This window comes from Balaenoptera ricei, chromosome 3 (assembly GCF_028023285.1).
Source record: "Balaenoptera ricei isolate mBalRic1 chromosome 3, mBalRic1.hap2, whole genome shotgun sequence".
Taxonomy (NCBI): Eukaryota; Metazoa; Chordata; class Mammalia; order Artiodactyla; family Balaenopteridae; genus Balaenoptera; species Balaenoptera ricei.
The window spans coordinates 106960439-106973637 of NC_082641.1; the positions used below are offsets into that span (position 1 = coordinate 106960439).

The 13199-nt window shown below is 34.1% G+C and overlaps 1 protein-coding gene across 1 annotated transcript in view; it reads left to right on the forward strand.

The window, feature by feature from the left end:
* The window catches only part of SLC12A2 (solute carrier family 12 member 2), a 109965-nt gene that overhangs the window by 64892 nt on the left and 31874 nt on the right, over positions 1 to 13199 (forward strand). Inside the window, exons 11-17 of the mRNA XM_059916998.1 lie at positions 1234 to 1341; positions 2428 to 2551; positions 3579 to 3680; positions 5505 to 5660; positions 6255 to 6354; positions 10656 to 10767; positions 12260 to 12400. Coding sequence (XP_059772981.1) covers positions 1234 to 1341; positions 2428 to 2551; positions 3579 to 3680; positions 5505 to 5660; positions 6255 to 6354; positions 10656 to 10767; positions 12260 to 12400 — 843 coding nt within the window. The remainder of the gene's footprint in view (positions 1 to 1233; positions 1342 to 2427; positions 2552 to 3578; positions 3681 to 5504; positions 5661 to 6254; positions 6355 to 10655; positions 10768 to 12259; positions 12401 to 13199) is intronic.

A 13199-nucleotide genomic window follows, 5' to 3' on the forward strand; every position in this document is an offset into this window, starting at 1 on the left:
GAGTTCCCAGCCTGCCTGTTTTAACCTTTCAGGATGTTGACATTTTGAAGAGTCCAGGCAATTTATTTTGTGTAGTGCTCCTCTGTTTGGATTTATTTGATTGCCTTCTCATCGTCTAAGTTAGTGATCCATTTTTTTTTAAACTTCATCATAGGGAAATGTTTGAACATGTACAAAGATAGAGAAAGCAATATAATGTACCTAACATACACATTTTCCAAGTTCATCAGTTATCAGCGCATGGCTAATTTTGTTTTATTTATGATTCCCCACTTCCTAGATTATTTAGAGGCAAATCCTGGAGTTAGATCCTTTCAGCTGGATATTTCTACTTTTAGCTTTAATAAATAAGTACTCTTTAAAGACAAACAAAAAACATAACCACAATACCAATCTACTATCTTAACATTAAAAAAAGGAAACAACCTTCCTGACAGAAGTATATCAAACCACCTTGGAATACTCTTGCCAGAAAACTTGTACCTCAGTCTGATCAACTTGTCTAGATCTACCTACCTACCAGTTGACTAGAAATAGAGGTAAGAGGAACAAGTTAAACAAGGCAGTGGAGATTATCGGCAAAATCCAGAGCGTGGGGTTTCTCTAGGAGAAATGACATAAAAATCATAAAATGTAAAGGAAAGGGTGAGCCTGTAGATTGAAAAAGACTTAAGAGACGTATCAACCAAATGTAAATGTAATCCTTTTGTGGATCCTGATTTGAACAAACTTTTAAAAAGCAAGAAAAGAGGAATAATTTGGGGATTTTGAATGTGATTGGGTATTTGATGCTGTTAAGGAATTACCCAGTTTTTAAGCTGTGACAGTGACTTTGTAGTTACAGTTTTTAAAGGTTTTTACGCATTAGAGGTACACACAAACATTTATGCATGAAATGATATCTGGGGTTTAATTCGCAATAATGAAAAGATTGGCCCTGTTGAAACTGAGCGATGGATACTTTGTAGTTCAGTGTGCTCTTCTCTCTGCCATTGTGTGTGCCTTTGACATTTTACAAAATAAAAAGTTTTTTTACATTTAGGGCTGGTGGTAAATCAGTTTCAGAAGTTTGTAACGCACGTAACCATTATTACTGTTTACTACTGTTATTTTTATCAGATTTCTCCCAGAATTACTATTAGTGTTCTTCATAGGAATAAGAAAGATGAAGTGTTGTGTTCTTTTTTGAATTTTATGTAAGACTTATTTTACCATTTTTGTCACTTTTTTAAGGTAATGAGCATGGTGTCAGGCTTTGCACCACTAATTTCTGCAGGTATCTTTTCAGCCACTCTTTCTTCTGCATTAGCATCCCTTGTGAGTGCGCCCAAAATATTTCAGGTAAGTATTTTCACGTTACAAATTTTATTAAAGGGGCAGTTAAGGTAATACATTTCAATATGGGATTTTTAATATTTTTAAATTATTTGTTTACTTCTATCAAGCCCATGTATTGATATTTATATGACATATATACAAACACATATATCAAGAGTGGCATATTTAATTTTATGCATATGAATGTGGATGTGTATATATAAACACTTGGCCTATATCTACTCTCAGGGTGTAATTTTTGAGTTGTCTTTCTGGAAGTGGTGATGAATTTTTGCTTTATGGACATACTGTTAGCATAAATTTTCATAATGTCTTAACAAGGATAAAAAGTATAGTCCAAGACCATAAATCAAAAGAATTAAAGTATCTTATTCCTATTAGCATAATGCCAACATTAATGTTTTATTTTATGAATATTTGAATGTCTAATACGTGCTATACATTATGTTAGGTACTCAGGATATAATAATAAATGATAGACATTGTCTCCCTTTAATGAGCATTAAATAAATGGCTGATACTGGGTAGAAAATACTTTTTATTACTAAAACAAATGAGATATTGATTCTGCAGCTTTGTTCTTAATTTCCTTTGTTCTTTTTGTTTGTTCTTAATTTTTTGTTGTAGCTAGTTAGTACAGTAGAGGTGTAGAATATTTACTAAAATTATTTTCAGTATTGTTTTAAGAAAGGTGATTATGTTTTATAATTAGGATTTTCATTTGTTTTGAGTCTAGGATTTGGACTTGGTTTTCTTCAAATAGGTCACACGTCTGTCATACTTCTCAAGGTTCCACATTTCTTCTATGTGTATGCCTGCTCCTTTGACTCTTTATTCATATAAGAATTTAAGCCTGGGGTGGAATAAAATGTATAAAAACTTCAGTGTATTCTAAACCTCCTGTCTTTCTGATGCTAGAAATGATTGAATCTCCTTTACAGTTTGTAGGTGAAGCAGCGTGAGGGGAAAGAAAGAGGACCAAGAATTAGAAACTTGGGTTCCATTCCTGATTAACCTATTGTAACTGTAAGGAGATCTGTATGTCTTATTTCGATATATTTCATTTTAATGTTTACATTTCTTCATTAGGCCTTATGTAAGGACAACATCTACCCAGCTTTCCAGATGTTTGCTAAAGGTTATGGGAAAAATAATGAACCTCTTCGTGGCTACATCTTAACATTCTTAATTGCACTTGGATTCATCTTAATTGGTTAGTCTATAAATGTACGCTAATGTAGATTTCGGTGCATTTATAGTATCAGCTGTCAACACTGAATTATAAACAAAATGTTACTTTGCCTGCAATACTAAGTTAGTTTCTTTTTGATCAAAGGAATGTTTAGAAAATAATGCAAATAATAGCACTTGTTAAATATTTGCTAAAATTCTTACCATCACTAATTCTCCATTAGGGCTAGAGGGAACTCTTAGGTTCTTGTCCCTAAAACAAATATGATAATAGCATAAGGAAAAGGATTCCAGTGTCTTTCATGAAGGTAGAACGTCCGCCGACCTACTTTTTGGTACTGTTGCCTCTGATCGTAAGGAAGCTAATGGGTCTTTCACTGCTAAAGAAGACCTTGGACTTTTATTAAAAGTCTGATTATACTACCGGAAACTAACTCTCATGTGATATTTAAGAATGTATTTGGTTAAGTTTCCTATGATCCAACAGTTCTTTTTAGGGGTTTTTACCCTATAGAAACTCACATATATAAGAATATTCTTAGTGTCATTAATTATAATAGTGATAAATGGAAGCAACCTGAGTACCTATCAACAGAAGAGTGAAGCTGCAGAATAATATTCCGTAGTAAAAAAGTGAATAAACTTGGTTTTCATGTATTAATATGGATGAATCTCAAATATAATATATGTGAAAATAACAAATTGCAGAATGATAATATAGTATGATATAATTTACGTAACTTTTAAAACACCCAGAACAGTGCTACACAATGCTTATGGACCATATATGTGTGTAGTAAAACGAAATAATGTCACTGGAAAGAATATTCCAACTTTGATGAGTTGAGGTATAAAGGGGGCTTCTACTGTGTACATAAGGTATGATTTCTGAAAATTAAAGTATATATGGCAAAATTCATTAAATCTGGTTTGTGGATGTAGGAGTATTCATTATGCTGTTATCTAAAGGTTTGAAATAATTCATAGTTTTAAAGAGTTAAAAAAAGGTCTAATATGTCAGTTAAATATGCTTCATGTTTCTTTTGCAGCTGAATTGAATGTCATTGCTCCAATTATCTCTAACTTCTTCCTTGCATCGTATGCGTTGATCAATTTTTCAGTATTTCATGCATCACTTGCAAAATCTCCAGGTGACTTACTTTTTTTAAAAGTTCTGTAAATGTGGTAATGTCTGATTTTAGAGAAAATGAAACTTTATATATAAATTTATTTATTTTATTTATTTATTTTTGGCTGTGTTGGGTCTTTGTTGCTTTCTCTAGTTGCAGCGAGCAGGGCCTACTCTTCGTTGCGGTGCATGAGCTTCTCATTGCAGTGGCTTCTCTTGTTCCGGAGCACGGGCTCTAGGCACGTGGGCTTCAGTAGTTGTAGCACGTGGGCTCAGTAGTTGTAGCTCGCTTGCTCTAGAGCGCAGGCTCAGTAGTGGTGGCGCACAGGCTTAGTTGCTCCGCGGCATGTGAGATCTTCCTGGACCAGGGCTCGAACTTGTGTCCCCTGCATTGGCAGGCGGATTCTTAACCACCGTGCCACTAGGGAATCCCAAGAAAACAAAACTTTAACACATTTTAAAAGATGGCATGTGGAGAATTATCTCACTAGTGCTTCACTCTGCCTTTATAGTTGAGTCAAATTGAGTCTTCAAAGATCTCTTTATCATGAAGTTTATTGCTAAATAATGCCTGTTTCTTGTCTTCAAAGAGTTTAAAATAGCATTAATTTTAAATTCTGACACTGTGAAAGAATTACTTTGCTTTTTTCTGTTTTTATTATTTATTTAGCTGATTGCTATTTCAGTTCTAAGAACATTATTATGATATAAACCTATCCAGGAATATTTTTAACACAATGAGTTCTGTGGAGTTCTAATATAAGGGGTCTTTATCAACTGAAAAATTACTCCATATACATTTTTTATGGGTTTTGTTATAAACCATGATAGCAATTGGACATCAGAGAAGGAAATAAGGAACAAAAGCACTGTTCCTTCTAAGGGTCTAAAAGTTTCTCAGAAAAGGAAAGATAAAGTATGGGAACTTAGGACACAAACATCTTAGCTTCAGTTTTTACTTTAAGAATATAAATTTTAGAGGTGGGTATGGGTGTGGCTATAAAAGGGCAGCACAAGGGATCCTTGTGTTGGACTTTTCCTTATCTTGACTGTCTTAATATTTTAGTTGTGATATCGTGATAGCATTTTGCAAGATGTTATCATTGGGAGAAACTAGGTAAAGGGTCCCCGGAATCTCTGTGTATTATTTCTTACAACTTTGTGTGAATCTGCAGTTATCTCAAAATTAAAAGTTTAATTTTAGAAAAGAATATAAGTTTTATTGAAATGATTTAAAAATAGTATTTTGGGCTCTGGAATTACCTATGAATGAAAATTTAAAACACGGTCTTCAACAGTTTTTCGAGTGAGCTTATTAATTCATAAATACTTCCCCAAATGGGAAGGTATGTTTCTATAGTCAACTCACAGTTTTTCTAGCAAGTAGATGAATTTTTTAATGATTCTGCAGAACAGTTTGTTTGAATTGTTTTATACATTCATTAGGATATAGATGTGTCTCCTGCTAAAACACAGAAAATAAAACCACACTATTAAGTACTCAATTTGAAACCTAATTTTTTAATCTTCTCTAGTTTTTAGCATTCACTGGGGTAAGTTGATTTATACTTTTTTGGTAAGGAATTTTTTGAATACAGAACTAGTAAGATAGGGTAATGTGGACATAAATAGATGTGCCCACTTCATGGCGGTCAAGAATCATGATGTTGTGATCAGTAATCATCTATGACTTCACTGTTATAATTAGCCTTATAGTTCACATTTAAAGACCTTTTAGTGTAGCAGCCGCAGAGAAATTTATTTTGTGCATACGTATGTACCACTGTCTAAAGCAGATGAGGTATCCAAGTGACTTTTATTTATCTATTTTGTTTGTTATTGTTAGGATGGCGCCCTGCCTTCAAATACTACAACATGTGGATATCACTACTTGGAGCAATTCTTTGTTGCATAGTGATGTTTGTCATTAACTGGTGGGCTGCATTGCTAACGTATGTGATAGTTCTTGGACTTTACATTTATGTTACCTACAAAAAACCAGGTAATTACATTTTGTAATCCAAGTATGAGAGAATGAAGTTTTGGATTAGAATGGTGGCTTTAGAAATGAAATGGACAAAGAAGATACTGTTTTAACCATCTCAGAAACAATTATTTCTCTAATATGCTTATTAAGTCTCTAAAGTAACAAATGTCTAAAATCATCATTTGTGTCCAGACTGTTTTTTTATTCAGTAAGAGGTAAAATTTGCCTGTTCAAATAACTTAAACTGTTCAGTACTATAAATAGTACTTTATAACAATCATAGATCTGCCTCTTTCCTTTTAGACCTTTGGCTGTATAAGCAGTAATTTTTAAATGTTTTCTTTATTTGTAAAAGGCTCATTTTGAGTTGCACGCACAGTGTGTCTGCAGCCCTATCATCCCAGTCTTTTCTAAGTTGTACTTTTTTTTTAAATGTAATTGTAGTTCAGATTAGCATTGTCTTAATTTCATGCCATGAACTTGAACTATTGAAAGTCCTGAGCACAGTAGTTTATTTTAGCAATTGACTTTTTAAATGTGAAAGTACTTGTTATTGATGACTTGTTACAACCGGTATTAAGCTGCTGCCTGAATACTGTCTTCCCACAGATGTGAACTGGGGATCCTCCACACAAGCCCTGACTTACCTGAACGCACTGCAGCATTCGATTCGTCTTTCTGGAGTGGAAGACCATGTGAAAAACTTCAGGTAAGTCATAAGGTAACACAGAAACATTTTGTCTTCGGTGGCAATCAGTTCTTCCTTTATTGTTCAGTAACATTTTCATATGCTGATATTTCATGAAAATTTCTCTAAAAGAATAGGGTATTGTTTCTTGTTTTGGTTTGATTTGAGCAGTTTATTCAAAAACAAGGTTGAGGTTTCTTGTTATCAAAATTTTACAAAGAGATAAATTATCATCTACCCTGCAAAAATGTTGCGAAAGTTTTGGCGGTCTCTCATTTGAAAACTTTTAAATAGTAGGTATCATAAAGTAAAGTTTTTTTCCCCCTCAGTAGTTATATAACTACTGAGGATGAAATTCATAAAAATCCCCTTTTTGCAATTTTACTAAGGCAGTAAATATTTTCATGTAGTGGCTTCATTCTCATTGTGGTACTGGAAACCAGTTTTAGTGATAAAGAATCAATGCCTTAGAGTGAAGAGTATTTCTTACTTTCTTCAATAAATTACTTTATATTTTATCTTGTAATAGTTTATCAGTTATCATTTTAAAAACTATTCCTTAATTTAACATGCTTCTAATAATTGATGAGATTCAGTTACTAAAGCACTGTTGTAAATCCAGGAGTATTGTTTATTTATATAGATTCTTAGAAATTGTATATTATTACTTATACCAAGCTAAAAGTAGGCTTGTCATTTTTAGACAATAGATAATTAGACAGCCATTCTCATACTGTTCACGTAAGCCTGGTTCTGAACAGGTGACTTTCCGCAGTCATGAGTAATCACTTCTCACTGGCTTCTGCACAGTAATCACAGAAATAAATTCCTTGTTTCAGTAAACCAAAAGGCAAAATCTTTTTTAAAGAAAACTTCCAGAGTGGATACGTGCCAGAAAAGAAGTGCTCTACCAAATTTCTCCCTGGAAGAAACATCTTTGTATATCTTTTTGTTAACTCTTTGGGTTCTCCCCTCCCCGCTCTGCCGCCAACTTTCTTCTAGAATGAAAGTTTTCCAGAGACCACAGATCTTCAGCTTTGGAGTAGAGAGAAACTGGAAAAAGAAAAAGAAATGAGAGCCCTGGGAGGAAAACTTTAAATGCAGCACATTTTGAACATTTTGACTAGTTGATGCCAAATATGGCAGAAAATAGAAATCATTCCTTTATGTAAAAAGTTGTATTCCAGAGCTGAGAGTATGACCAAGAGTCAGAGTTAATTTGTCATTAATAAAAAACTATTGCTTTGGCTTATTATAGTAATGGGGAAATTTTTTTAAAATGTTATTCTAATAAGTGTTTTAAAATTTTTTATCAGAATTATACATGAGCATAGTTTAAAGAGGAAAAACTTAGGTTTGTTATGAAAATTAGCAATTGCCCCACTTCTCAAATCCCTGTTTCTCTCATGCCATAGGCAACCACTTTTAACTGAATCGTGTAATATTTACTTCATATTCCCAAAAAGAGTGTTTGTCTTGTTGTATTGTTTGAGTTTTAACTTCAGGCGTTATTTGCTGATTTCTTTCATCCATGTATGCCCACCACACATGTGCACCCTTCCCTTTACTCCACCGTCCCTGGGTATTTTTTATGTCATTATTTTGATTATATTAGACTTGATATTTATATTATGACATTTTAAGCATGATTCAAGAGCTCAGCCATGTAGTAAATTATGATTGCTTTTTTTTCCTGTACAGGCTTTTTGTTTTCTATGTAGGCAATAAATTTTTTTTCCTGTTTAAATTTCTATTTATCACTATCTCAGCGTTCACCAAATTTGCCAAAAGATTTTGTTTTCTTCACTTCATAGTTTCTATTTCCTTGAAGTGTCTTTCTCACTATTTCCTGCCTCTTTAATTTGGGTTCTTAGATTTAGCATTGTCTGAAGTATCTGTGATCCTGGGCCAGGGAAGTTCTGCATTGGTGGGTGGGGCTTGTCAGTGAAGCCCTTAATGTAGATTAATGTGGCTTTGCTGGTTCTTTAAGAAATTTAACTCATCTTAAAGGTTTTCTATTTTGATCTGATTAGATTTCTCAGATAAGAATCTTTTAATCTTCTGCTTGTTGATAAAGTTCTGGCTACCAGAGTTCTGAGAGCCAAGTGGGAAGGCAGCTCAGAGATCTCAGGGTTCAGCGTATAGTAAATGTTCCCCTAACTCCCCTACTTAAAGTAGCTGCTTATGCCCTTAGACCAGAGGTCTCTCTAGCAAATAAGCCCTAGCCTAACAGGATTGGAGAGGGACAGGGACAGCTGCCCATCATAGTGATGGAAATGATTTGGGTTCATCTAGGTGCTTCTTATGCGAACTTTAAATCAGTCCTTCTTATTTTAGTTTCTTTAACATATTACCCCTGCCATTTCCAGAGACATCTATTGCCTCTAAGTCCTAGGCATTTTGATTCTTAGGTATAAAATCAGGTGGCTTCACAGTTTTCTCTTATGCTCATTTGTAATTTAGCCTTTTCCTGATTTGTCAAATCCTTTATTTTTCTTCCATCTGCTTTCTGGCTTTCAAAATTTCAATGCTATTAAATTACAGTCCTATCCTGTTCTCCATATTTTTGGTGACTTAAAAAATCCCATCATACTATGGAGATTTTTAAGGAGGGAGTAAAGATGAAGGCAGATGTTCATACTCTGTCATTGTTACTAGAAGTAATCCCTAATATATTTTGTTCTATACCTTTCTTTGGAATGATAACATTACACCCAAATTATGCCTTTGTGGTGTGTTTACTATTTATTGATAGTAAAGATAGGGATTACAAGTTCATTTCCCTCAGTAATAGGTTATTTTAGTAATAGGTTAAACTACCATAACAAAAAGCTGAAAAAATTAAGTGGCTAAACAAGATAGATATCAGTGTTATGTGAGAGTCCAGAGGTAGATGGATATTCATGGCTGATAAGTAGATTGGCTTCACTTGGTCATTCAAGTTACACGTTCCTTTATCTGTCAGTCTGCCATTCCCTAGGATGTGTTTTTCTGTCCATGTGGTCAAAGACATGACCCCCCCCCCCCACCGCCACGGCCTAGCTTACAGGAAAGGGGAAAAAAGTATGGAGGGTGGCCAGCTTCCTTTTTCAAGGACAGGACAAGGAATTAGGGACATCGTACGGGCTGGAAATCAGTCACAGGGCCACTTGTAGCTGCTAGGAAGGCTAGGAAATGCAGCGTTTAGCTGGGGAGCCGTGTCGCCTGCTAAAGCTCAGGTGGAGAGACTGCACTACCAGCAGTCTGGGCCTTAGAGGAGGACTTCGTATTCGATTGCCCCAAAGCAATTCCCCCAAGCAGAACTGGCTTTTCAGATAGCTTGCGAAAATTCTGAATGAGTTAGTACCATTTTTAGGTCTTTATTCAGGTTTTCCTGCTTATTTTATAAGTATAGTTAGGAACTACCCTAACAATTTAGTAGGTAAGTCAGAATTTTTAGTCTATTTGCTCTTTGTTAAAGTTTGTTTTAATTATACACATTGTTGTGATTCATTTTGCTGTGCAGTAGAAGCTAACATAGCATTGTAAAGCAACTATACTCCAATAAAACTTAATTTTAAAAAATAATCAAAATTTAAAAAAAAAAAATTTTTTTCTGAATCTGTTTGAATTTATAAAATGGATACCTGAATTTTTTTTCCTCAAACAAGGTTGATTTTTATTTCTCGTCAACAAAAATCAAGAGTTAAAAATACATGAAAGTCTTGCCACTGTCTTGTGTTTGCAAAGGCAATTGAATTCAATTTTGGCTTTCATCATAATTAATTAGAATTAAAACTTTTAGTTCAAATAGAAACCTTTTCTTCACCACAGGTGGTTTTACTCATATGACGTCATTAAAATTAAGCTAGCTTAGGGAGGGCTGATATTACAAAGTAGAAGTAAGTATGATGTGATCAAGCTAAGAAGGAAAGTGACCTGTTTTTTACATGAAGGCAAGGCCATGCTCTAAGGAAGTTTTGTGGACTCTGTGGAAGAACTGGAATATTTATTTCCTTTATAAGATGAAAAGTTGTTACATGTTTTTAACCAGCATGGTCATTTCTTTCTGTAGTGCCTCCCAGAATCTTGATGTATAATATTACCTATTAATTTAGGACATTTGGTATGATGGTTGTTCAAAGAAGGTTTTGTTTTTCTGCATTTCTGACGTACCAAGGAACCCTAGTTATGTCATCTTCTGTGAGAATCTTGTGGCCTGTCTTGAGGACAGTTGCATAAAGGAGTGTCTAGTGTAATAATATATTCTTAGAGAAGCGACTTAAAATCATGTCCATGTTATCAAAACCCTAAACTTCTCTTTCTTTTTAATCTTAAATTAGGCCACAGTGTCTTGTTATGACAGGTGCTCCAAACTCACGCCCAGCTTTACTTCATCTTGTTCATGATTTCACAAAAAATGTTGGTTTGATGATCTGTGGTCACGTACATGTGGTAAGTACTAGTTTTGTTTTCTATATTAAAACATTTTTCACTCTGTGTATATCATTTGTAATTTGTGGAGCTTTCTAGATTTGAAATAATTTGAGTAGGTCTTAGCAAACTATATTGCTTTGGTTAAGAAAAATTACTTCCCGATAACTAAGGAACCTAAATGGAATTCAGTATGTGTTTTTTCTTGCTGATAAATCTCATAAAGTCCTGAGAATACTGGGAACATATACTTATCAGAAAAAAAAAAAAGAGGCTGGAGGAGGTGGACAAATCATGGTAGATATCTAGTATCTGATATGTAAGAAGAGTAGAGTGAATGCTGAGTTTCCAAATTCAAACCCTTTAATTGCTCATTCATTTTAGTTTTATTCATGAGTAAGGAAATTATTAAAAATAGGGATAAACGGTCATCCAAAAGTAGTTTTTTGTTTTTGGCATCTTGGCTATTGAAAACAATTACTAGATGATGGATCACCTTTTCTGCATAAGAAATTGGAGTATTTGCCAGATTAACTTATCTCTCAGGCTCTACTGTTCATTTTATTTTGGTGCTAGAAATGCGTGTTATATGCCCTACATCTCAGCCCCTGCTAGAGTTGATCTTCTACCTGTATAGTAGCAAAGTGAGTGTTCGTGCACGTGCGTGTGAGTGTGCATGTGCGCGTGTGTGTGTGTGTGTATGTAGGGTAGTGGAAGAACACAGTGAGACACTGACTCCACTCAGGACCTGTGGAGTTTCACAGTTTATCTCCACGTAGATCAATTCAGGTTGGGGTCTTGAGCATAAGAAATTACAAAGGGGAAATTTTTCTACTAGGAAAGATAAATTGTACTTTTTCTTGTCTTATTCATGTATAATTAGGGTGTACTTTTAATCTTATTATTACATTTTTTTAAATACATTTTAAGTAAAACATGTAACACATTTTATGTGTTGCTTACAAGGCTCAAAATAGAATGGCAAGTTGAAAAAGCTCATTTCCTTTCTTGTGTCATTTCATCATTTAACAGAAGTACAAAGAAAAAGTGTATTTATATAGCTCACTTTGACTTGTAATGATACTTCTAGGTTTCTGAGAATTAACAACTCAGACATTTGAGACAAACAAACAACAAGATGGGAAACTTTCCATAGAAAAACAGAAGGCTCTTATTTTTCTCTGTGTAATCTCTTCTCCATTTTCAATAATTTATAATTTCTCTCATTTACTAGTATCAAAACATTTATTTTTCAAAGTCTGTGTTTCTTCCTCTCCTCTTCTTCCTTCTACTGGCACCCTCTGTGTCTTTGTTCCATCAACACTGTCTTTTCATAATCTTTATTGGAAAGAATTCACTGACATGAAAATGAAACGCTATCATTATACTTCCCTTCTCACCCCACTGCCATGTTTAGACACCTTGTTTAAACCAAGATAACAGGAGGATTTTTATAAAAGGGGAATAGATTACCTTTCAGTTAAAGACATTATTAATATTTTTTACCTTAAAGGGCCCTCGAAGACAAGCTATGAAAGAGATGTCCATTGATCAAGCTAAATATCAGCGATGGCTTATTAAAAACAAAATGAAGGCTTTTTATGCTCCAGTACATGCAGATGATTTGAGAGAGGGTGCACAATATTTGATGCAGGTAAATTTGTTACATCTTTCAAATGACAGTATTTTAGTTTTGTGTAAGCTTTCAAAAACTTTTTTATTCCAGGTTTCATTATTCACATTAATAAAAATCATAAATCTTTAAACTATCTTTACTGAAGTAAAATACTACAATTTGTATAATTTGAGAGTTACAGAAATACTGTTGTGTTGGCTGACAGTGAAGAACCTCTTTGTGAATTATCTTAGCCTATTTCTGTCCTTTTCCTTAGATAGTTCCCATTCACTCCCTGTTGTGTTAAGTAATGGCAGTCCTTATTTAATTTTTTAAAAATTCTAATTCCCTACTATATTTCTATTATTTTACTGGTGCTAAACTTAGACTTCTCTTTCGGTTTTGTGTGTGTCCTAGTAACCAGAATGTGGGATTTGGAATCAGTCCTAGGTTTAAATGCTAGCACTGCTACTTCCTTATTATGGATTTCGGACCAATCAAGTTATTTAATAACTTCTCAGAAACTCAGTTTCTTCAACCGTTAAAGGTTGTAGGGAGACAGTGTTTGCCAACTTATTTTTATAGGAACCTCTTTCTTCAAAAGAAAGCTTAAGCAAAAGCCCATTGACTGAGTCGATTGTTGAGCTGCTTTGTTAAAGTAGAGGTGGGGGACTCAGTGCTGTCACTGGGCCCTTTCTGTTTTGTGTTTTTTAAAACTTGACAAGCACGTGGTTAAGAATAGCCTAGGCTATTCCTCAGGAATAATAAGGGGTGGGAGTGAGATTGCTTTGCCAGATATAAAGCCTTATTAGCATAAAACTATAGTGATTAAGACATT